The sequence below is a fragment of the Nilaparvata lugens genome, chromosome 2 (assembly GCF_014356525.2).
Source record: "Nilaparvata lugens isolate BPH chromosome 2, ASM1435652v1, whole genome shotgun sequence".
NCBI lineage: Eukaryota > Metazoa > Arthropoda > Insecta > Hemiptera > Delphacidae > Nilaparvata > Nilaparvata lugens.
The window spans coordinates 63,178,798-63,202,552 of NC_052505.1; the positions used below are offsets into that span (position 1 = coordinate 63,178,798).

The following is a 23,755-nucleotide window of genomic DNA, read 5'->3' on the forward strand; positions in this document are numbered from 1 at the left end:
TTGTCGATACAGTATTGATAAAACTGTAGACGTTTATTTAGCACTTTGTCTCAAAAATTGTTCTAGCTGAAAAATTAATAATCTATGCCACGTGTAGGTCTAAACATTGCATCAGGAAAACGAAGTTCCAAAACTATGTTTTTCAGGTAGAAAGCAATATAGAAACAGATGTTCCTTTTTCAATTTCGACCATATGATTTGGTGATTTTTTAATGAAATCGAATGTACCATTAGGCCTAATGAAATTTGAACATTAATTATTTTGAAAAATCTAGAAGGAAAATTAAAATTTGTGCTTCCAGGTGCACGAGATTGATATTTTCAGAATCTATGTGCAAGATTTGGAGATCTGAATCATTTCCGGTATGCAATCCACAAGTTGACATGTCTTGATGCGAACAAACGAACAAACGAACACACGAACACACAAACAAACACAACCCTACTCTCCCTAATTATATAGAAGATAAACAGAACACAATTCTTCAAAACGATTGGGGAAGGACAAACAGGCACAGCCCAAAACTGTTTCTTCCCCGAATTTTTATTTATACACGATGAATGGTCCAAAAAGTAGGTTATGTTTCATACACTTGAATTCAGGTCCAATTTTCAGTCAAAATATTTAAAAACAGAAAAGTCATAATTTAGATTGTTTACAAACAAAATTGAATAACAAAATAACACTCAATAATCACTTAAAACTGTAAAAAAATGATTAACTTTGAATATTTGAATATACTCAAATTTAGAGTGATAAAGCATGTCATGTCAACAAATCAGGTTGTTTTGCTACAGTCTATTAAAATTTCTAGATAATATTTCTCGCTAGATACGGTAAGCTGATTGAATGATTACACAGCTGATCTCCCACACAGGCACACGCATCTTCTGTTATCGACAGACGACGAAATTATCATCTGTTCTTCCAAGGATGAATTATCCTTTCAATGTCCTTCAGCGAGTTTTCCCAGGGATGAGACCTAGTGCAATCGAATTTTTATCTCATAACCCTACTATGTTCCAAATTTCGTGAAAATCGTTAGAGCCTTTTTCGAGATCCATTGAACATAAATAACTAGATAACCAGATTTGAAAATAACCAGATATAAAAATATAAACAGACATACAGAAATTGCTTGCTTAATATAATAGGATAACAACTGTCATTGCAGATTTTTTGTTCTTGAGACAAAAAAATTTACTAATTCATATATCTCATTAATTTCAACTATCCAAAATATGAGTAATGAGTATGGATGGTTTTTAAGTGAATGAAAGGTTTAACGCAAAAAATAAATTATTATCAATCGGTGAGGCTTGGTCGACTATAAATATATAGTTGGTTGGTTGACTATCTAGTTGTTTGGTTGACTACATAGTTGTTTGGTTGACTACCTAGTTGGTTGGTTGACTACCTAGTTGTTTGGTTGACTACCTAGTTGGTTGGTTGACTACATAGTTGGTTGGTTGCTACCTAGTTGGTTGGTTGACTACCTAGTTGTTTGGTTGACTACATAGCTGTTTGGTAGACTACCTAGTTGGCTGGTTGACTACCTAGTTGGTTGGTTGACTACCTAGTTGTTTGGTTGACTACCTAGTTGGTTGGTTGACTACCTAGTTGTTTGGTTGACTACCTAGTTGGTTGGTTGACTACATAGTTGGTTGGTTGCTACCTAGTTGGTTGGTTGACTACCTAGTTGGTTGGTTGACTACCTAGTTGTTTGGTTGACTACATAGTTGTTTGGTTGACTACCTAGTTGGTTGATTGACTACCTAGTTGTTTGGTTGACTACATAGTTGTTTGGTTGACTACCTATTTGGTTGGTTGACTACCTAGTTGGTTGATTGACTACCTAGTTGGTTGGTTGACTATCTAGTTGGTTGGTTAACTACCTAGTTGTTTGGTTGACTACATAGTTGTTTGGTTGACTACCTAGTTGGTTGGTTGACTACCTAGTTGGTTGGTTGACTACCTAGTTGGTTGGTTGATTGACTACCTAGTTGGTTGGTTGATTGACTACCTAGTTGTTGGTTGACTACCTAGTTGGTTGGTTGACTACCTAGTTGTTTGGTTGACTACATAGCTGTTTGGTAGACTACCTAGTTGGCTGGTTGACTACCTAGTTGTTTGGTTGACTACATAGTTGTTTGGTTGACTACCTAGTTGGTTGGTTGACTACCTAGTTGTTTGGTTGACTACCTAGTTGGTTGGTTGACTACATAGTTGGTTGGTTGCTACCTAGTTGGTTGGTTGACTACCTAGTTGGTTGGTTGACTACCTAGTTGTTTGGTTGACTACATAGTTGTTTGGTTGACTACCTAGTTGGTTGATTGACTACCTAGTTGTTTGGTTGACTACATAGTTGTTTGGTTGACTACCTATTTGGTTGGTTGACTACCTAGTTGGTTGATTGACTACCTAGTTGGTTGGTTGACTATCTAGTTGGTTGGTTGACTACCTAGTTGTTTGGTTGACTACATAGTTGTTTGGTTGACTACCTAGTTGGTTGGTTGACTACCTAGTTGGTTGGTTGACTACCTAGTTGTTTGGTTGACTACCTAGTTGGTTGGTTGACTACATAGTTGGTTGGTTGCTACCTAGTTGGTTGGTTGACTACCTAGTTGTTTGGTTGACTACATAGCTGTTTGGTAGACTACCTAGTTGGCTGGTTGACTACCTAGTTGGTTGGTTGACTACCTAGTTGTTTGGTTGACTACCTAGTTGGTTGGTTGACTACCTAGTTGGTTGGTTGACTACCTAGTTGTTTGGTTGACTACATAGTTGTTTGGTTGACTACCTAGTTGTTTGGTTGACTACCTAGTTGGTTGGTTGACTACCTAGTTGGTTGGTTGACTACATAGTTGGTTGGTTGACTACCTAGTTGATTGATTGACTACCTAGTTGTTTGGTTGACTACATAGCTGGTTGGTTGACTACCTAGTTGGCTGGTTGACTACCTATTTGGTTGGTTGACTACCTAGTTGGTTGATTGACTACCTAGTTGGTTGGTTGACTAAATAGTTGGTTGGTTGACTATCTAGTTGGTTGGTTAACTACCTAGTTGTTTGGTTGACTACATAGTTGTTTGGTTGACTACCTAGTTGGTTGGTTGACTACCTAGTTGGTTGGTTGACTACCTAGTTGGTTGGTTGACTACCTAGCTGTTTGGTTGACTACATAGTTGTTTGGTTGACTACCTAGTTGGTTGGTTGATTGACTATCAATGTAACTCATCCGTTTTTAATGCAAAAAAGTATCATCCTCAGGATGTTCTGATGAAATATAGAAGCTGAGACATTACAGTGAAGGGGGCTGAAATGAGTTTAGTTGCTCGGGAAAGTGAGTCGCAGAGGAAATGCAAAGAAAACAGTTGATAGGGCAAAAGGTGAGTGGTTGGATGCTGAGTTGGATGGTTGGGGGTGCAAGATACATGACCGTTGTGTACTTAGGCTGTACAATTTATAAGCTTCAGCCGAGCTGGTGTCTAACAAGTAGCACATCAATCTTGTTGTCTATTCAGGCTTGTTGATGGAGGGAGGAAGGAAAGGGAAGAGAAGAAGCGTCTGATGGGAATAGAGGTGCGGCTGAGAATTCAGCTGGATAAGTGGCAATGGAAGCAAATCCAAAATGGACGCTCGCTGAGATTTTTGCAGTATTATCTCTATGTTTATGTGTTACGTCGTGCCTTGCCAGTAATCCTACAAGCAATTTACCAACCTCACTATATTATGGAAAGCGGAAAAGAGCCTAGACCCGAGTGCATATTTTCACTAACTCTTCCCGCATCATGATAATAATTTCCGTTTGGGAGCCGAATGCCAGGGAACGTGTATGGATTACGGTGGAGTAGAATCCTGTGATAAGTGGACCAGCCTATTCAAATAAACTACAGCTTTGAATGAATAAAAGGGAAACTGAATGAGTTGTGGAGAAGCTATAAACATGCTGTAACAAGACCAGTCCTGAGTAGCATGATAATGGATTTAAGAATGTTCAGCGCTTATAATTCCTTGTATGTGGAATCAATTCTCAAGAATCATCATTTCCTCAACAAATTATATCCAGCTATAGTTGAGTTGTAAAGAAGGATTGAGTAGGAGAGCGTGCCACATTTAATTTATCAGTCATGATTTTTTTATTTCGGATAATGCCCACATAGGCTAATCCTTTTGTCTGTGTGTGGGTGACCATATAATGAAAGTGGATGAGTAATAGATAAGATGATTAAATGCACATGCCACCGTCGGGATTGTAACACATGAATCAGTTTTGTTTGCAGTTGGTTAGCAACAATAAGGTTGTAAAGTCGCCGACCACTAGACCAACCTGGCCGACTAAACTGAGAGTAGACTCGCTTACAATTTTTGCACATTTTTTCTACTTTTTTCTCCAATACTTCCCTTTTCTACTCCTTTTCACCGTTCATTCCTTACTTTCATACCGTCTACCTGCCTATTACATGGAAAACCATTGGTGGCTAGGTATTTTTCCTCCTTTCTTTCTTTTCAGCACACCCCACCATGAAGCCTGTTTTTGTATTTTATTAGAAATTTATTTTTGATTGTTATTTTTTTGTGTTCTGATTTCTTCTATATTGTGTTGATTTTGATAAAATTGATTGAAAAAAAAAACTTATCGATGGATGAGAAATGTGATGAGTATCGAAAGATATATGTGCTATTCTATCAGAATTGAATAAATGAGGATTTTGCATTGATATTTGTTTTATTCGAAATAATGATTGATTTTGACACTTGATAATGAGATAAATAATTATACTCTAAACTGTTTCGAATGGAATGAAAATAGAAAAAAATTGTAAGTCAATTCTATGATTTCTATTAATGAAAATCAGCATCACTGTATTCTGAAAATGGATGTTCATTCTCTTTCATGTATTGTATCGAAAATAAAAATTTCTGCTCTATCAAATATTTTCATCCCAATAACAATGCAAGCAACAAACTATTTTTCATAGAAGAATAATATACACTTGTATTTGAGAGAAAGTCATCTTCAATAGAAAACATAAATATATATAAAAAATAGCTGGCAGAATACTAATACTAATGGATGAGTGGAACATGAGTAATATGGATGGGGATGATGACCTATTTTACTCATCAATTTTCACATTAATACTCTTATATTGCAGAGAAGAAGCTACGTATGGTATGTATCCATTTCCGGATGAGGAATAGTTCTTCAACCATAAGTTTCTCCATTTCGAGATCAATAAAGACTTCCACTACATCCAATCTGATACTCTTTCATGTAGAACTCATTTCACCAGAGAACTTTTTCTGAAAATAATTATCTGCAGCCAGGGAGCGAGTGAAATTCCAATAAATTTGACAGCTCGCTTCAACTTCTCGATTTCCATTTTCAATTCTCAATAATCTATCTATAAACTAATCGATATAGAACTCTAACCAGCTTTGCCTCTAGCCAGCTATATCTTCCTTCAGAAATATCTTGGAAATTCAATTCATTTTCTTCTAAGCTTCCAAGAAACAATGATTAAGCAGTAGTTCAGTTTATTGATGTTACGCTAGACTCAACTATAATGATGAAAATCGTTTGTGATTGACGAAATAGCTTTTGATGTTTGATAGAAGAATATTATTATTGCAGGAGCAATCGTATTTATATTAATCCAGATCCGAATAATCAATTTTCTCTATTGTGATTCCTGTAGCTATGATTTATGAGTTTATATGAATTTAAATTTTTTCTTTGTGAATTACAACACAGATTTGATTCTTGAGGATAGTCTGCAACATTATGTCAATGTATAGGCATAGGGCATCTAGTTAGGGACATCTCATCAATAGAAAATGAAAATAATTTGGATTGGTTTCTGTAGGAACACGAACTTCCCCCTTAATGAAATCGGAAAGTGAATAATTTATTATTAATTTTTTAACCCGCAGTTCAATTCGAGTGATTCAGGAAAACCACAACAGTTGAATTCAATTTTGATATTGGGAATGCCTAATATATAATAGCAGTACGTGCTGGATATGGTCATTAACATACTCATGGATATTTTGTACTACATATCTGAATAGGCTTCTTACATGAAAGTAGAAAATTATTCAAAATAATTGCTCTTCTTAAAGACTGATAACTTTCTCTTCTCATGATTTCTACAAATCTTTTGAAACATTTGCAATAGTCCTTATTAGTTTTTTTTTTAAATCAATAGCTGAACCATATTACTTGTTGATACTCCGATAGGTTCATCACCAAGTGCTCAAAATTTTTTAATCGATAGTGATGATAGGAGGACACGTTGTTTTGAAAACAGAAACAAAATCTTCTGACATTGACTCTCTAGAAAAAGCGAAGAACAAAGACTTTCTCACTCTTTATAAGCTCCTATTATGTGTTATTTAAGCTAGAATGTGTCATGAGTAAACGATACGGAGAGTAAATAATCGTTTTTATCGGAGTTGGCGGTATGTTTACTCGATCCTATCAGTAGATTGACAAGAGTAATATTCACGATAATGATAATAGGTGTACAATCGCGTGTTCTAAGCGCATTGGTCCCAACACCATCAAGTACTGAGTTGTTGCAATTGTTGCTCTCATACCAAAATACCTCATCAATCGACGAACTTCATTTCAAAACGTATTATATTATCTTTGAACTCCTTCAGTCAATCTGCTTCCCTGATTATTATTGAATCGATATCGATAAATATGTATTTATTTGTTTACTGAAAAAAATTCTACATTTGAAAATGCCATTGGTGCTCGAAACTAGAACTATAGAAAAGAGAAAAAGGGAATTGCAATTTTTATAATGATTGAACTACTCATTTAGCCCTATCAAAATACTTAATTTGAAAATATGTATGAATCTATCATGATAGGCATGGCTTAGCATAAATAACACTGAGCTCTCTTTATGTTACCGAAAACCACGTTATTTCGAGTAAAGCATATTTTGAGCTGTTTTAGATTCAGTGAAAGTGGTTATCCTAATATTTAAACTATTTCAGGTTGAATTTGAATACTGCTAGGTGACATCCGTGCACCTAAATGAAGGACGCATCAACCATTCAAGATGCAGTAGGTTAAAATAATCTTCAGTATTCTGTAATTAATTTGATATTGGTGAGACCTTTCTCGTTATAGATGTATAGGCCTCTATGAAGTTGGGTAATTCATTTCGAAGACTTCGGTATTCTTCCCTGGGATTCCGAATCGAATTTAGACTTCCAAGTCGGTTGATACTGCTATAATTGAAAATGTAGAGGATGGAGATAATGAGAAGAGTTTCTCTCTTTGAAGGTATGAGTCTGGCCTATAAGTCTCAGTTCATGCTGTTACCTCCAGTTTCAGAAATAATTGAATTCGGAACAGAAGAGGAATATTCCTGTTTTTTTTCGTTGCGTGAATTCATTGAATTTGGAGAAGGGAAATTAAAGAAAATGTGAAAGGAAACATGTAACGCAGTCTCCCTGTAATCGCCTCAAGCTGCAATAGTTACATGATGAGAAATGAGGTTGGTTAGAGCAATCATATTTTATAATATCATTATTAAAATAATACTTATCTATCTATACTTATATAAAAATGAATGTCTGTTTGTGTGTTTGTTAGTATGTATGTTTATTTGTTTGTTTGTTTGTTCCCTATGGACACGAAAAATGATTGATGTGGTTGTTTTGTGCTTGGTTTCAGATGGAAAGAGGGGCCCGCCAGTTGCTGATGGCGCTTCCTTGCACGGTGGGCCTCATTCTCACCTTCTCTGCTCAGCCAACACAGACTGGTCAGTTATTCCTTCATGAAGATACATTCAGTATTTCCAGACAGTATCTAGTTTTCTAAAGGAGTGATTCATGAACGATTATTGATTGCAGATGTGCTGTGAAACAAAAAAGGTTCCAATTTACAGGCGGCTACACACGGAACTGTATAATAGAAACATATTTTGAACGTACGATGATTTCTGTATGACATTTTGGAAGGGAAATTGATCATATTTCAATTCAGACCAATATAGCTTTTATTGGATCCAACAATAATGCTGATTGCTGATTAAATACGTCTTTACTCATCTGATTTGTTTTAGTCACATTGCATTCAACTGACATTTAATCACAGATAATAATCAATTGACTCCTCTGCAATGAGAATTATCTACCTTGTTTGATCTATTGTCATGAGTATTTCATTATCTTCCAGCAGTTGGATATGGAAATCGATAATCTATTGAATATAATTACATTTTCAGTGGTTATTTTTCGGGGATTAGTAGATATAAAAGGGGGAGTCTGGTGCACAAGTGCACCAGACTCCCCCTTTACCTCAAGGTCATCCAGGTCAACCACCCTAACCTCAAGGTCATCCAGGTCAACCACCCCCAACCTCAAGGTCATCCAGGTCAACCACCCCAACCTCAAGGTCATCCAGGTCAACCACACCCACCTCAAGGTCATCTAGGTCAACCACACATACCTCAAGGTCATCCAGGTCAACCACACCCACCTCAAGGTCATCCAGGTCAACCACACCCACCTCAAGGTCATCCAGGTCAACCACACCCACCTCAAGGTCATTTAGGTCAACCACACCTACCTCAAGGTCATCCAGGTCAACCACACCCACCTCAAGGTCATCCAGGTTAACCACCTTGACCTCAAGGTCATCCAGGTCAACCACCACAACCTCAATGTCACCAAAAAAAAATAAAATAAATTATTTAAAAAAATAAAAAAAAATAATTGAAAAGAAAATAAAAAAAAAAAAATAAAAAAAAATAAAAAAAAAAATAAAAAAAAAAAAAAAAAAATAATAAAGAAAAAAATTAAATAAAAAAAAAATAATTGAAAAGAAAATAAAAAAAAAAAATTAAAAAAAAAAAAAAAAATTAAAAACACATTAAATCAGAAATAAATGGAAAAAAAATAGAAGTATTGAGTTCCCGGGAAATTGACATAGATAATTTGCATCGCATATCCTGTTTCAATTTTGATAAGAGTGAAAGGAATAAACACTTCATAATAGAACAAATTCACATCTGGACTAAGAATAGAGTTTGCAGGAAATGATTTACACCACATATATCCTGCTTTCATTTTTATTAGATGGAAAGGATATGCGGTCAAGAAGTGGAGCAATTTCTAGAACAGGAAACCATAAACAGCTTTACTCACAAACTAAATAAATGGGAAAAGAGGGAAAAAAGGGGAAAAAAGGGGAAAAAATGGACATTGTGTCTTGTGCAGTCATGCCACCAGTACGTGGGTGATTTTCGTATAGTAATGAGATCACACCAGATGAATATGTCCATGGTAGACCTACTAGATCAAGATGTCCATGGGAGACTATAGATCAACATGGCCATGCTGCTTTAAAGATCAAAATGGTATTGAAGATAGATATTTTCAACGACTCCCACTCCATGTTCAGACATGACATATGAACATTCTCAATGACCCTCACTCCTCCTGTCATATGGACCATCATGTCTTTATGGTATAATTGGGTCGTCCACCCAGTGGTCAGTCCTTCAGTTCAATTACTGATCAGTTACTGATCAATCACTGTTCAGTCACTGTTCAGTTACTGTTCAGTCACTGTTCAACTGTTCAGTTACTGTTCAGTCACTGTTCAGTTACTGTTCAGTCACTGTTCAACTGTTCAGTTACTGTTCAGTCACTGTTCAGTTACTGTTCAGTCGTTGAACAGTGACTGATCAGTAATTGAACTAACTGACTGACCACTGGTGGGCGTGATCATTGGTCATATGACCGGGGAGGTGGAGTGGGGTTGTTGAAACAGCCTTCATTGAAAGCATAACAAGATGATTTCTTACCTATATGAACAGTGACTGATCAGTAATTGAACTAACTGACTGACCACTGGTGGGCGTGGTCATTGGTCATATGACCGGGGAGGTGGAGTGGGGTCGTTGAAACAGCCTTCATTGAAAGCATAACAAGATAATTTCTTACCTATATGAACAGTGACTGATCAGTAATTGAACTGACTGACTGACCACTGGTGGGCGTGGTCATTGGTCATATGACCGGGTGGTGGAGTGGGGTCGTTGAAACAGCCTTCATTGAAAGCATGACAAGATGATTTCTTACCTATATGAACTCGGGGCCCTGAACTCAGGGCTTTGAACTCCAGACTTCTGGACTCTGGACTCTAAACTCTGAACTCAAATGTCCTGCATCATTGAAAATGTCTGTCAACGAGATAATACCATGACTATTTTTGCATGTAGTGGGTAGAGAAAAGAAAACCATATTTTTTATTCTTCTCATATACATTTATTTTCTATTATAAAACAGAATATATATATTAGTCATTGAAAATCCTCTTCTATATTTTGTGGTCTCCTGATAGACCTCTGCTGACCTTTCCTCTCGTTCTGAAATGCTGCATACTCCATCAGTTTGTACAGTATCCCGAAAAGCAGCACTGTAGATAGTTATTAGTAGAGCAGGGTCTCCTGAACAGCCCTCTGTAACTCTGAATCTCTTCACACGTCCATCATCTCTGCAGTATGAGAATCCTGCAAAGGTCACCTTCCTGTTGTTGCTGATAAGAGTTAGACTCTTGTCACCGCATTCAAATTCACACCAATACTTTCGGGATGAACGATCATCAAAGATCAATTCACTCTTGACATCCTGATTTTGCCAATTATAAACTTTATCCAAATTTACAACAGCTACTTCATTATACTTGAGACTGTAGATAGTATCCAAAGGTACTCGTTGGCTCTCGCCAAACAGAACATAACCTTTAAAGTATGACATTGTCAACAGTTAGCAATTGACTGATGTTCAAGAGACAAACGTCTCCACTTATATATATATAGTCTATAATGATGGTGGTGGGGTAAAAGTGAATGATAAAACAGTAAATTAAATCAAATGTTTATTTATTGACATGGAAAGGTTACAACAAAAATATCTATCTTCCAGCATTGTCTTCATAATCCAATCATGGTTGAGTTCACAATATTGAGTGCGCAGAGTAGTGGTGCATCCATAGGCTCCTTCCTTGATCCAGTCAGCTTCTTCCGCACAGACTCCACATAGCTGAGTAGGTAATGCTCCGGGCAGTAGCTTCCATGTCCAGTGCTAGTCCTCAACAATTCCTCCAGGTTCGGTATCTTGTAGTAGAGGTAGGGTGACATCAAGTCAACATACTCTATATTCTCCTTATCATCCTGCTGCAGCAGCTTGTCCAATTGAGCGATTGTGTCATATCCATAGACAAAGATCTTGATTGACTGTCCCAAGTTGTTGTCAGACAGCCATCGACCAATCATATCGCAAACAATTGGTTTCAGAGCTTTGTAGGGAAGATGTTGTTGATCGGCTCCCTTGACTGACCATCTTAGTCCATGTTTAGCTTGATGTAGACAATTGTTGTCAAGCACTGCACTAGCTTTCAACAGCATATCTGGGTAGGGTAGCTCGAAAAAGTAGTGATGAGTTGTTACATGATAATTATCATCACGTTCCAGTACTGCCATCTCCTTCACAATGAAATCATGATCCAGTCCTTCAAATCCTTGGAAGTTTATCAGGTAGAGTGGTAGTGGACCGAAAATGTTGCTAGCTCTTCTCGGTGTAAATGCTGTAAAATTGTCATCTCCACTACAGTCCTCAAATACCACGCCATCATCAGAAGCAGTATGTAGGTCTGTAGTACTTGTAGAATCATCCTTCATCAACGATTTGTCTAACACATCCTCTCCTTCACTTATCTCTCCATCTTCCTTAGTAGAGAAGGTAACAGTAGCCGACTTGAACATGACTGTATCACTCAATACTCCACATAAGAATGAACTGCACAATCCAGATCATAAGTATTTTATATTCTCTCTATGCTGACTGTACTAGACCAGTCAATGGCCGATACTGTTTAGTCATCTCATGAATCATTAGGCAGTAGGCTTGTGTATTGGCGGGTATGTTGTCAGTAGCTTCAAACTCAATCCTCACATCGATACTTCCAGTTTTGAGTGATTCATTTTTGCTAGAGCAATCGAAAGCAAACAACATTATATTATCAGTGCTTATAGCTCCTGTTTCAAGCAGAGGTTTAGATGAGCGAGCATTATCATGATTGTAGACTCCATTGAAAGCTGCATACATGTTGTAGATGCGATTATCATCACCATCAATGCTCTCTTATGGGTAGTATTTGTTGTTTAAAAACACTCGAATATCCTTCCAACTGTTCCAAACGGTTCAGGCAGGACCTTATCTCCAAACTTCAGAAATGGTTGCACAATCCATTGGTTGCTGGTTACTAGTAGACAGTCTCCACACTCACACATATCTGCTTGCTCCACTGAAGGCTGATGTTGTTACTAGATCTGGCACAGTGTTAGGAGTTGTAGTAGCAGCAGTACTAGTTGGAGTAGTACTAGCTTGAGTAGTTGTGATGCTAGCAGCAAGAGTTGTTGTAACAGCTGCAGTACTCACTGGAGTAGTAATAACAATGGATGCTTGTTCTTCACAGTACGGTGCACAGACCTTGACTGACCTTGCAACAACCGCTTCCAAAAAGTCCTGCAATGTGAATGTAGGGTGAAGACATGTGCGCAGATTGTATGAGCAGTGGACTTGTTTGCAGAGAGATCCCTCCACAGCTCGTTTCCCAACCATATTCATATAGGTAAGAAATCATCTTGCTATGCTTTCAATGAAGGCTTTTTCAACAACCCCACTCCACCTCCCCGGTCATATGACCAATGACCACGCCCACCAGTGGTCAGTCAGTTAGTTCAATTACTGATCAGTCACTGTTCATATAGGTAAGAAATCATCTTGTTATGCTTTCAATGAAGGCTGTTTCAACGACCCCACTCCACCTCCCCGGTCATATGACCAATGACCACACCCACCAGTGGTCAGTCAGTTAGTTCAATTACTGATCAGTCACTGTTCATATAGGTGAGAAATCATCTTGTTATGCTTTCAATGAAGGCTGTTTCAACGACCCCACTCCACCTCCCCGGTCATATGACCAATGACCACGCCCACCAGTGGTCAGTCAGTTAGTTCAATTACTGATCAATCACTGTTCATATAGGTAAGAAATCATCTTGTTATGCTTTCAATGAAGGCTGTTTCAACGACCCCACTCCACCTCCCCGGTCATATGACCAATGACCACGCCCACCAGTGGTCAGTCAGTTAGTTCAATTACTGATCAGTCACTGTTCAAATTTTTTTTTTTTTTTTAATTTTTTTTTCTAATTTTTTTTTTGTGACATTGAGGTTGGGGTGGTTGACCTGGATGACCTTGAGGTTAAGGTGGTTAACCTGGATGACCTTGAGGTGGGTGTGGTTGACCTGGATGACCTTGAGGTGGGTGTGGTTGACCTAGATGACCTTGAGGTGGGTGTGGTTGACCTGGTTGACCTTGAGGTGGGTGTGGTTGACCTGGATGACCTTGAGGTAGGTGTGGTTGACCTAGATGACCTTGAGGTTGGTGTGGTTGACCTGGATGACCTTGAGGTTGGGGTGGTTGACCTGGATGACCTTGAGGTTGGGGGTGGTTGACCTGGATGACCTTGAGGTTAGGGTGGTTGACCTGGATGACTTTGAGGTAAAGGGGGAGTCTGGTGCACTTGTGCACCAGACTCCCCCTTTTATATCTACTAGGATTAAAAGCTCACTAAAAATTTGATTTTCAATATTAAAATGAGAATAGGACTAAATTATGTAATTCCAATCAATTTCGTGAATCAATCAATCATAATCATAATATAGCGAATTCGGATAAACTCGAGGAAAATCGTAGGGTTTCACTTATATTATCTGTAATCACTTATAATAATTATTTCAGTGAGTGAGCTTTCAGGTTATGGTACAGTACCTTTATTGACAGTGAAAATTATGCATAATTTATTCTTCCTAGGTCCAAAACAATGTTGAGAATTGGAAAGGATTAGTGGATATTATTAAGAAGATTATATTTGAGAAATTTGCTTTTACAAATATCGATTTCACTTATAAACTCATACAAGACACATCATGAAATTCAGAAAGATGGAATCTTGATGGCGGCGGGAAAAATAGTTTCAATGGCCAAACTGTCTTTATACAGTAACTGTGCAGTATTGTGTGTGACGTACTCCGAGTAATTGTGTAAATCATAGTGTACATAATTGTGTGATACCTGGAATGGAACGTGCTCTGCAGTGCTCCACGAAACATTCTCTGCAGCCTCGTGTGGAGCATACTCTATAGAATTGTGGAGTTTGATAGGAAGATTAGCTGTAGCTCATTCAGTCAGTTTGGGAGAGAAACGAGCCACACCCATTAAATCAACTGTGATCATTCAGCAAACATTGGTGGTTGCATTCTCGCCCATTCTGTACTCATGAGTCCTTATGCATGATCAACGTGATCACTTGATTAGCGAATGCATAAACAATCACTAGAATGCTAATTGCCTACGCGAAACTTCCGCTCTCATTGCAAAACATTTATGAGTCCAGATAGAATGTCAGTCAGTCTAATTGAATAATTTCCAATGAGGCTCGCTAACTTATTCAAGCGACTGTTCTGTGGATGCATTAATACTATCAGGTTCGTGAAACAAACTCGAAATCAACATGGTTCTATCAGGCAATGCACAACAAATTGGTACAATACACATCCAATTAGTATTAGTGGATTGTTTGAGCTCTCATTCAATCAATTAATCAATCAAACTTGAGCTCTCAATTCCAGGCAATTTTGATGCATTGTGTTTGTGTTTATCTTCTTCAACAACCGCTTACATTTGTGAGAGTCTCTTCAGAACTCATCAATAGGGATTTCAGTCTAATGGAAGATTTTGCAGTCTGTAAGTTCCAGCCTATATCATTCAAATTCAGTTGAAGAATGAAGTGTTCGTTCGGATAAGAGTTGGTTTCAAAATCCATTGAATAGAAGCTCTTTCCTTTTGATTTCATCAACTTATCCTTATGACTGTAAACTTATAAGGTGTTTGTTCTACTTCTCATTGGACCTATTCCGTGATGAATATGAAAATATGATATCGATATTAATAATACTACTGTAATATGGAGACAAGAATTTTTATCATTAGACTCAATAATAAGCATTTGCCAAGTATAAGCAAGAAATCTTGTTAGTTTGTTTTTTCAGTGATAGACATCACACCTAACAAATCTGAATAGATCTACAAGCTATAGAACATGGTATTGCGTGTCGGTAGACCAGTTACCAGAGGAGTCAAATTCTCCAAAAAGTTTCTTGACAACTGAAAATTTGAAACAGTGCTTACAGAAGTGAATAAATAAATTAGTATTTAGGAAATTGAAGGCAGGTTTTGAGACACTGAGCCAAATGTTCTCAATGCAATAAGTATCATAATTAAGAGAATTTCGGAAATAGAAGTAACTTGATTAATATAGCTGGTGAAACAGGCTGAATGCGGTCGATCAGTTAGTGAATTTTTGACGGAAAAGCGGCGATGTATTGAACCATTCATAAGTTTGTTCATTCAAGTTTTATTTAATATGGGGAGTTTCACTTAGCTGTACATTCGAGTAAGTTGATTTCCAACTACTGATTTACATGAGCTAACAGCTCCATTCCGAATGTGGCTCAATTATAAAATTGACCTCTTTCAGAAACGAAGCCGAATCAATCGTTCACTTGATGGCATGATGACATGCAAATCTCCCTTTTGACCGCTGATTGTGGGTATTCTTCATAGAAGAACAAAAATATTCTCCACAATATGCCTGTGCTGGTTCATCAAGGTTTAAACAGAATTCGTATCTCGCTGATTTATTCTCCTCATGATGCCTTCGTTGATCTGTGTATGTGAATATGTGAGCTGTTTTTATAGGTGAATATGTGTATATTTTTCCCATTTCCTAATCTTATATTCATGAATGTATTCTCCATGCTCATATAGTAAATTATTCTCCAGTTGATACTTTGTAAATAGCATCTTTGTTAAATAGACACCTTCAGAAAATCATTGAAAAATTCACTTTCTTCAAAATTATTTCTCTACTTGTTTCCATATTCCAAAGCTTACTTTTCCAGAGCAAACGTTTGATCGTCTGTTCAAAATTTCCAACACTTTGTTCAATATTCTATCCAGCACTCCATTAATTCAAGCAACTTTGTCAAAATGCTATAAAAATCCTCACCATCTATTTTCACTTATTTTACCTACAGCTTTCAAATATTTAAAATAGTTGATCAGAGTCTGGCTCCAGTTAATCTATACTCATTGTTAACCCTCAGCTTTGAACATGATTCACATTTTTTATACTACTTCTCTGTTTGTGAGCAGCAATGGGATCAGAATGTAACCTGCGATGAAAAAAATTACAGTGGAATTTCACAGGCCGTAATAACGCTAATGAACAACATTCAATAGTTGGCACACCTGCTAACACTAGTATTTTCGTGACGTCATTAAGGGCACACCTGCTATCCATGGAATTTAATTTCGAAGGGCCAATGCGTTGTTGGCTATCACGTACAATCTTCACCTACTGGCGCCAGTGCAGCGACCCGCGTTATCTACCTGATAAGCATTCTGATGAATATCCGCCGCAACCCACATTGGCTCACCAACACCAACACACATTGTTAGATAATCTCAGCCTCAGTAAAATAATCAAATACTCAATTGTGATTATTGGTGTTATTTGGTTACACATTTTCTGTCGCGACAAAATTTTGTATAGAATAAATCTTATATTTCATGTTCTGTTCATTTGAAAATAGAACTTGAATATGTCACCCAAGTTTTAAATATCTTTCATGCTGGATTGCGGCAATACAAGTTGGATTGAACATCTAGCACTGTATTCAATGACCAAGATTAGCTGACTCAATTCAGGTGTCCTGAGTTGATTCTGAAATTGTCTCAACCACTTATTCACTTCGGGAACTAATCATGAGTTAACTGAAGATGAGCATTACCCTATTAAAGAGGGACATCTGGGTATAAGATTGGTTAAATGTTGTGAATTAAAAAATTGTTGGACGAGCGAAAGATGAGTTACAAATCTTTTATCTGTAATAGTCGGCTGATTGGACAGAGACCAGTCGCCCCAATTGTAACATATCAGTTTCTGCCAGATTGATCCTGTGTGACGTCATTCAACCGAGAAAGTGTGAGTCTCAAAAGGGAAGTCGACAGTCACTATCACTGATCACTAGAGATTCGATCTCCGATCAGTTTCGCTCTGTGATAGCAGTGACCGAGTCTATCTAATTGCGTCCGGGCAATTACTTTGTTCTATCAACAGCTTCAGGCTATTAGGGGATATCTCCTCAGTGGTTTCATTGAGGCTACCAAGCCGAATATCTTTGGGAATTGGTTGTTATCTTGTCAAGATCTTTGTGAACTCTGATCAAATTGAATCTGTTTTCTTGACAAGATGCCTATTCATGGAATGAATAGGCTGAATAATGTGATAGAAGTTGATGATTATTAATCTATTCACTTCCACTTATTCTATCCATGTGATTTGTATCTCCATTAGCTATTGGTTATTCTGTTTAGTATTTAAAGACAAATATGATCTGCTCTGAACGTCTTCAGAATAGCCTTTTCTTAAAATTGAAGAATATCTCCACTCAATTAATCAATCAAAGTGAGAATTCCAATAATTTGAAATCTTCTCATTTTCCAGATGAGGACTTATTGTCGAGAAATTTGAGCTCACTGCTCTCATTTTTCGCATCAGACACAGACAATTATCTACAAGAGCTTAGCGGTTTCTGGTCATACAACGACACCACTGATCTGTCAAAGTATGAGGACTTTGACCATTCGAAGTTTCTTGGTGAGTAATTATAATAGCATAATATATGTGGCAAACAATTTCTTCTGTTTATGTGGTAAAGTAAATGATCCATATTTTTAGTAAAGTAAATTCGCATGGCTCTTTGTTAGTGGGGACTCCCTTTCGGGAAGATCCCACCTGACTTGAATTATAATCTGAACTGTGAATGGGCCTTACGACTCTCCATACTCCAGCCAGGACCAACATTTTAACATCTCATCACAGTTGCCCACAGTTGATAATACGAGATTGAACCAGCTGAAATTTAGTATCTGGGATTGAAGCTGGAACCTCTAAACTGATACGCATTCACTCTATCCACTTGACCACGGATCAATAACGATTTCTGTTCATATATCAAGCAGTTATTATGAAAAATATTGTAAATAAATGTGGGGGAACCTGACTTTCTATTGTTGCACAAAGTATCCGTAGTATCTTGGAGTATAACATGATAACATTGGAGCAATAATTGATTAATTACTGTTAATGGATTAATATGGAGTATTCCACGTTATACACCCATATACGAATTAATTGTCCACGAATTTCTCAAATGCCAATCAATCATAGATCTCATAGATGATAAAATGCTTGTTCAGTGTATTCACCTAAATGAAAAAGTACCATTCTGCGATTTAAATGGAATGGAAAACTCGAGTTCGCTTTCTAAAACGTAAATCTATACCTGTACCCTTGAAGAAATTGGGTAATACTTCTGGTTCAGGATATACGTTTGGATTATTATTAGTTTTTGATCGTAAATTATGATGTTGAAAACATTCAGTTCATTTCCCTACTCACAGTAAGCCTTGAATTTTGAGTCAATGATGGTCAAACTGCAAGATTTACTAAACTGAATGACAGTATTGAAAGACTTCTAATGTTAACTTGAAAAACTTAAAAAAAATTTGAGCATTGCCATTATCAGTAGCATATGCATTCAGAAGTGTTTCATGCAATGTAAAATAGCCAGCTGACAGCTGAACCTACACGTTATTTGACAGTATTCACCATTGTCTTCTAACTGAAGATGACTGTGACCTAAACAAGAACTTGTTGACTTAATAATTGACTTGTTTCAATACTTGTTAACAGATCGTCCAGTGGACCGCCTAGACGAGGTGGTTCGGATGACACCGAGACCGGCGCCTCTGCCGCCTCCACAACTGCCCCCCGTGGAGGCGGCAGCCTCTGAACAGGAGGCCGAGTTGGACCCAGACGAGATCCAACTGATGCCCAATATGCCCACATTTGACAATGATATGGTCACAAACATCACAGCTCAGCTTGGTGGCACTGCGTTTCTAAACTGTCGTATTAGACAGCTGGGCGAGAGAGCGGTGAGAAAACTGATAAATCTCAATCAATTTTTACATTTATTTTCATTCTATTTGTCCGTAATATATCGATCTAGACTTATTCATGTTCATTGTCTGATAGTTATCATCTTCCATACCAAGTATCATCTATTAATATCGAATAATCTATGACTCACTAGTCAAGAATGAACATCAATCATGGTGAAGGAGCAGTTGAATATTATCGAAGCCATTTCCTTCAGGATGCCTCAGCCTCAGGAGAATGGCAAGATTGCATTACTAGGTCACCTGTTCTTGCAGAGCAGGAAGCGAGTGTAAAGTCAAGGGTTCGAAGATGAAGATTTCATCTAGATTTGGTCCTCCTATAATATATACCATAGAATCTAATATATATTATCTATTATGTCTATATCAATTATTACTCCAAATGTCCATGTTCATGGAATCGATCTTCAACGCGACTCACGGGCAGCAGACCAGGAAAATCGATTTTTTCAATACCTCGATTTTGTCATGTATTGATAGCTTAATTTTTCTGCTTCAAATTGATGTATCATAATAGGATCCGATCAACCACTAATGTGAAAAGATTATTTACTATCATGCTGCAACAGATTTTTCCGTTCCATTTGCTCATTCAAGTGCATTCATGGAGGAACCCAAAAGTCGCTGAACAATGTTATTTGGTGTAGAATTCCAAAAAAATTATTTGTGAAACTGGACACATTCAAACTAGGAGTCTATGATGCTATTGGACAGTATAATAAGGGCAACATCACAAAGTGTCTTGTGCTTCAAACTCTTGGACTAGACTAAGGCAGCTATTTTGTGCATTCAATGAAATACATTGACAACCGGAGGATACTATGAGCAGAAAAATCAATATTGAAATAATTGAAAAAATGCAGATAACAGAAGAGTCCACAAACAATAAGATTGGAAGATATTTTCGAGGAAAAGGCCTTGATAACCCTTCTTATGCACCAGGGAACTTCTGAATGTGAACCAAATGGTTTCAAATTTTCAAAGTCCATTTTCTAAGAATATAATTTTTTCACTTTATGGACCTTTTTCTCAGGAACTCTTCGAGGTAGACGTCTAAAATTTTGTACAGTACTTCTTAGCACTATTATAAACACTTTAGTTAGAGGTAATTTAGAAATAAAAAAACAACAAAAACATTTTATATGCCTTTTTGTAATTCAATACTGTATATAATAGAATATATTATATTTTTATTTAGTTTTGTCACCCGATCAGCTGGATTGATTGTTCCACATTCGTGAGGTAAGATTGAAGCGGAGTCAACAATACGACATGCGCGCGATCATCTAGTGAACCCTTGCGTAACACCTCGTGTAACATTTATGATCGGAGCGTGTTCGGAGCGTGTTCATAGCGCGTATATCTGTATGCACCTTAATGAACTACATCTGTGGGTTGAAATGAATACAATTAGAGTAACCATGTAAATCATGCTTCTTATAATGCAATCACAGTATTGCATGTAATCACAGTAGTACTCTATTCTAGAGAGAGTGGCAACGTCGCACATGCAAGTTTGGTCAACCAGATTTAAATGTAGAAAAGAGCAAGTGGAAAGTCCAAGGCTAGTGCGTGCTTACATAAGTTAAGCTATATTGCAACAATATGTACGTTGAGTTATGAATAATAGTTTATGTAAAATAAGTTTAGACTTCGGACTCCATCCGAAGGAATTACAGGGTTGCCAAATCGTGTAAAATTGCAACTCCTTCAAATTTCCAATTCAACGTCAGAATTGGATGTAGAATATCATCCCCGATATCCTAGTAGTACTAAAAAATCTTCAGGGTTGAAGGATTAAAAGGAAATTTAAGTTTTATGATAAAATTGGAAACATCGCGAAGATTCGTTTTTCTTTTTAATATCACTTCTCGTTCTCTCAGAATCATAGGGCGTCGTAATGAGTAATAATTTCATATCAAATTAACGGGGAGAATGTCTCCTCTCTATTGGTGTCTGGATAGTTTTTATTCGACCTATAGTTATTTTTTTATTAATGATTATGTTCGTCAATGTCGAGACATTTCGAGCAGAAAACATGAAATTTTCGATATGCTAGAAACTTTTCTGTTTCAAAAGATGAGTAGGTGGTGAAAGCGAGAAAGTTTCTCAGAATTAATTGGGATTATTTTTCCAATTGGTAAAAGTAGTCGGAAGACTACTTGGAAAAGTAGTCGTATTTTGGTCTCCAAGGAATTTTAAAGGCTGAATTGTAGGCAATGTGTACCAAATTGTATGCTGAAGGCTGGCAATTTACAAGATATTTTACTGAATTATTTCTAACGCAAGCAGCTGATTGCCTCTAGAAAGGCTATAATGAAACACTGCTTGGATTATTCGAGGCGAGGTTGTCATTTCCACTATTTATAGTCATGTGGCTTGCAGCTGTTGAATTTTTCAATTGTACTGTATTTTGTTTTTGTTGATTCCAGCTATTGATAGCATATGGTGGCACAACATTCAGCCGCTATCCTTGACTTTGAAACTCCTGAGAGACCAAAATACGCTCTTATGAGTACGTTTGACAATTATTGGAAAAATATTTTCAATTATTTCTGAAAAACTTTCTCGCTTTCACCACCTATAGCCCAGTCAAGGAAAGAAAGGTTATAGAAGGAAAAGTTGGGAAGACAATTTTTGACCCCACAGTTCTGTTGAGGGTAGTAAGGAAGGAGGTAAACATATCAAAAGTCCTCACCCCTGCCCACTGTGCCAATTCAGTGGGAGTGGCTTAAAGGTACCATTTTTGGTTTCTCGCATAATACTCAAAAACTATGTATCCTAAGGACTTGACTGTCAAATAACAAATTAAAGCTTACGCAGTTTCCTACAATATTATTCCCACAACTTCCTTCATATCTCCTCTGATTTTCGAGATATCGGCTCTTGAAAGTGTAACATTTTCGAAAAAGACACGTCTGTCACCAATTTTTTTCTATTTCTGCTCTTATAAATTTTCGAAAATCGTTGAGAAAAATCCATGTGTATTATGAACTTATAGAGCATCAAATTCTCTTCAATTTGATGTATACCTTCACACTTTCACGAGTTTCCCTACACCTTTTGCAGCAGCTTTAGTGTTGAGTGTGAATTCTCCATTTTTGCAACAATAGACCAATTGAAAAAGGAATTTGGAGGGAATGTTTTAAACAAAATTTTTGACTTTGCAGCTTTGTTGAGACTAGTTGGGGGGGGGAACATATCGGAAGTCCCCATTCCTGACTCATGTGCCAAGGGGATGAGGGTGGTTTAAAATTTGCATTTTACAGCGTTTTACTTCCACGCTCATATCTTGAGAACAATGCGTTCAACCGACATAACTAACTATTCAAAATGAAGCTTGATAAATTCTCTACTCTTTTTGTTTTTTTCAATGAAATTTCGTGATATTCTCAACCGTTCCCGAGATATTCGCTCTTGAAGATGTGTAATTGTTAAAATAACAGGTTTTTATTCAATGTTTTGCTCTTTCAGGGCTTATAACTCTCCAACAATGCATCATAAAAACTTATGCTTATCGTAGGTTCGTAGAGCATTGAATTCTCTTTGAAATGATTTATCATTTCACTAGTCCAAGTTTTTCTCACGTTGTTATAACAGCTTCAATGTGGGGTGAAATTTTCATTGCTGCAACAAGTGTCAACTCAGCGGTTCCACACCTTCAACAGAGGGGATAAAGATGCGCACTTTTGCTATGTTCACCTACTAATCAGTTCAAATCAAGCTGCAAAGTGAAAAATTATTTCACAGACACCCCCTTCAAAGGTCATTGTCAAACGATCAATTGTTGCAGCAATGAAAATTTCAACCCCTACATTGAAGCTGTTATAACAATGAGAGGAAAACTTGAACTAGTGAAATAATACATCATTTCAAAGAGAATTCAATAGGTAATAACTATAGGTCGGATAAAAATTATCCAGACACCAATAGAAAGGAGACATTCTCCCCGTTAATTTGATATAAAATTCTGAGAGAAGTGATATTAAAAAGAAAAACAAACCTTTTAATCCTTCAACCCTGAAGCTTTTTTAGTACTACTAGGATATTAGGGATGATATTCTACGTCCAATAATGATGTTGTATTGGAAATTTGAGAAAGTTGCAATATTTCACGATTTGGCAACCCTTTAATTCTGTTCCAGTTTTTGTAATACTGTTTCAGTAATTCTGTTTCTGTTTCTGCAACCCTGTTTCCTCGGATGGAGGGCCAAGTCTCAACTTATTTCACACAAACTATACATGCATCAATTTCTTGCAATGCAATCTAGCCAGCCGTCAGCTGAATCTAGACCTATGCTAACGTTGCTGATTCGTTGAACATTTAATTGCACTGGAGATCGATGTCATCTTAAAATGTTATATTTTCACTTGTCTCGACCTATGAAGCAAAGCGACGATTTTAGTTCAATCTTATCTTACATTTTGACCCAATTGAACGTAATATTCAACCCACACAAATTGTGCTACCAGCTCCTGTCTTGGTTAAAATCAAATGTAAAGTAGAGAGTGCACTAGGTCGGTGAATTTCCGACCTTGAATTAAATATATGTGATCAAATGT

General features: G+C 37.1%; 1 protein-coding gene across 1 annotated transcript in view; it reads left to right on the plus strand.

Annotated features, from left to right (window-relative positions):
* The window catches only part of LOC111049280 (hemicentin-2-like), a 173,848-nt gene that overhangs the window by 35,194 nt on the left and 114,899 nt on the right, over positions 1–23,755 (plus strand). Inside the window, exons 2-4 of the mRNA XM_039422431.1 lie at positions 7,700–7,787; positions 17,673–17,825; positions 18,924–19,168. Coding sequence (XP_039278365.1) covers positions 7,700–7,787; positions 17,673–17,825; positions 18,924–19,168 — 486 coding nt within the window. The remainder of the gene's footprint in view (positions 1–7,699; positions 7,788–17,672; positions 17,826–18,923; positions 19,169–23,755) is intronic.